At 59.4% G+C, this 1,022-nt stretch overlaps 1 protein-coding gene across 1 annotated transcript; it reads left to right on the forward strand.

The window, feature by feature from the left end:
• Window positions 1–384: 384 nt before the first annotated feature.
• VDBG_04964 (conserved hypothetical protein) lies at window positions 385–531 on the forward strand (the record flags this gene model as incomplete). The annotated part of the gene is made up of 1 exon (XM_003005312.1): window positions 385–531. The coding sequence occupies one exon, from the start codon at window positions 385–387 to the stop codon at window positions 529–531; it is 147 nt and encodes a 48-aa protein (XP_003005358.1).
• Between the last annotated feature and the right edge of the window lie 491 nt (window positions 532–1,022).

Raw genomic sequence — 1,022 nt, forward strand, 5'->3', positions numbered from 1 at the left:
TGCCGCGCGCCATTCCTGCCGACCCTCGACGCGCTGCAGAGGCAGATTGTCACGCTGTCCCAGGCGTCGACGTCGAACCTCGACGCCATTACGCGGCGCGTCCGCACCCTGACGCAGGAGGCCCACCAGCTCGAAAAGGCGCGGCAGGGCGCCAAGGCCGCGCGGGAATCCCTCGGCGGTGGCAGCCCTTCCTCCGCCGAAGACGCCGAGGACTCGGAGCAGACGGCCAAGATCAACGCCCTCTACGGCACGCTGCCTACCATTGAAAGCCTGGCGCCCCTGCTGCCGCCGCTCCTCGACCGGCTGCGGTCCTTGCGCGCCGTGCACGCGGACGCCGCGTCCGCGAGCGAGATTCTCGAGCGCATCGAGAAGCAGCAGGCCGACATGACGGCCGACATGAAGCAGTGGCGGGAGGGTCTGGACAAGGTCGAAGAGGCCGTCCGCGAGGGCGGCGCCACGATGAGCGGGAACATGAAGGTCATCGAGGGGTGGGTGAAGGACCTCGAGGGGCGCGTGGCGAAGCTGCCGTGATGTGCTAGCTGTGAAGATACCCTTGCCTGAAGCATCTGCGCATGCGTCTGTCTGTGTTTGTTCGTCCGTCCAGGTGAATCAGTGCACTTGAGGCCTGCTTTTTACAAATGATGAGCCTGTGCTTGTTGGATGCAGATTTGTTGAGCAACTACGAAAGCATTCTGTGTTGGGACTGAGGCAGTCGCATTTCGCATGGAGTACTTGTCGACGGCCTACTCACCCCATCTGGTAGTAGTTTGGCGTCATTGAGCTCATCAGCACTCTCATCCCATGTCACAGTCCCTTCACCGTCAAGCCATGTAGTGTGACAACATGCATAGACTTGGTGTTGAAACCTAGTCGTATTAATCTAATGTCATGGAGGTTTGAGAAGTGGAGGCGCAAGTGAAAATCGTGAGCCAGATTTTGTTCGCCCGTCGAGATGCTTTCGATACCTACCTAGATACCGGAAACTTCATTGAGTTTCCGAGCAGGGTCGACAGTGATTAGGT

The sequence above is a fragment of the Verticillium alfalfae genome, genomic scaffold (assembly GCF_000150825.1).
Source record: "Verticillium alfalfae VaMs.102 supercont1.5 genomic scaffold, whole genome shotgun sequence".
NCBI lineage: Eukaryota > Fungi > Ascomycota > Sordariomycetes > Glomerellales > Plectosphaerellaceae > Verticillium > Verticillium alfalfae.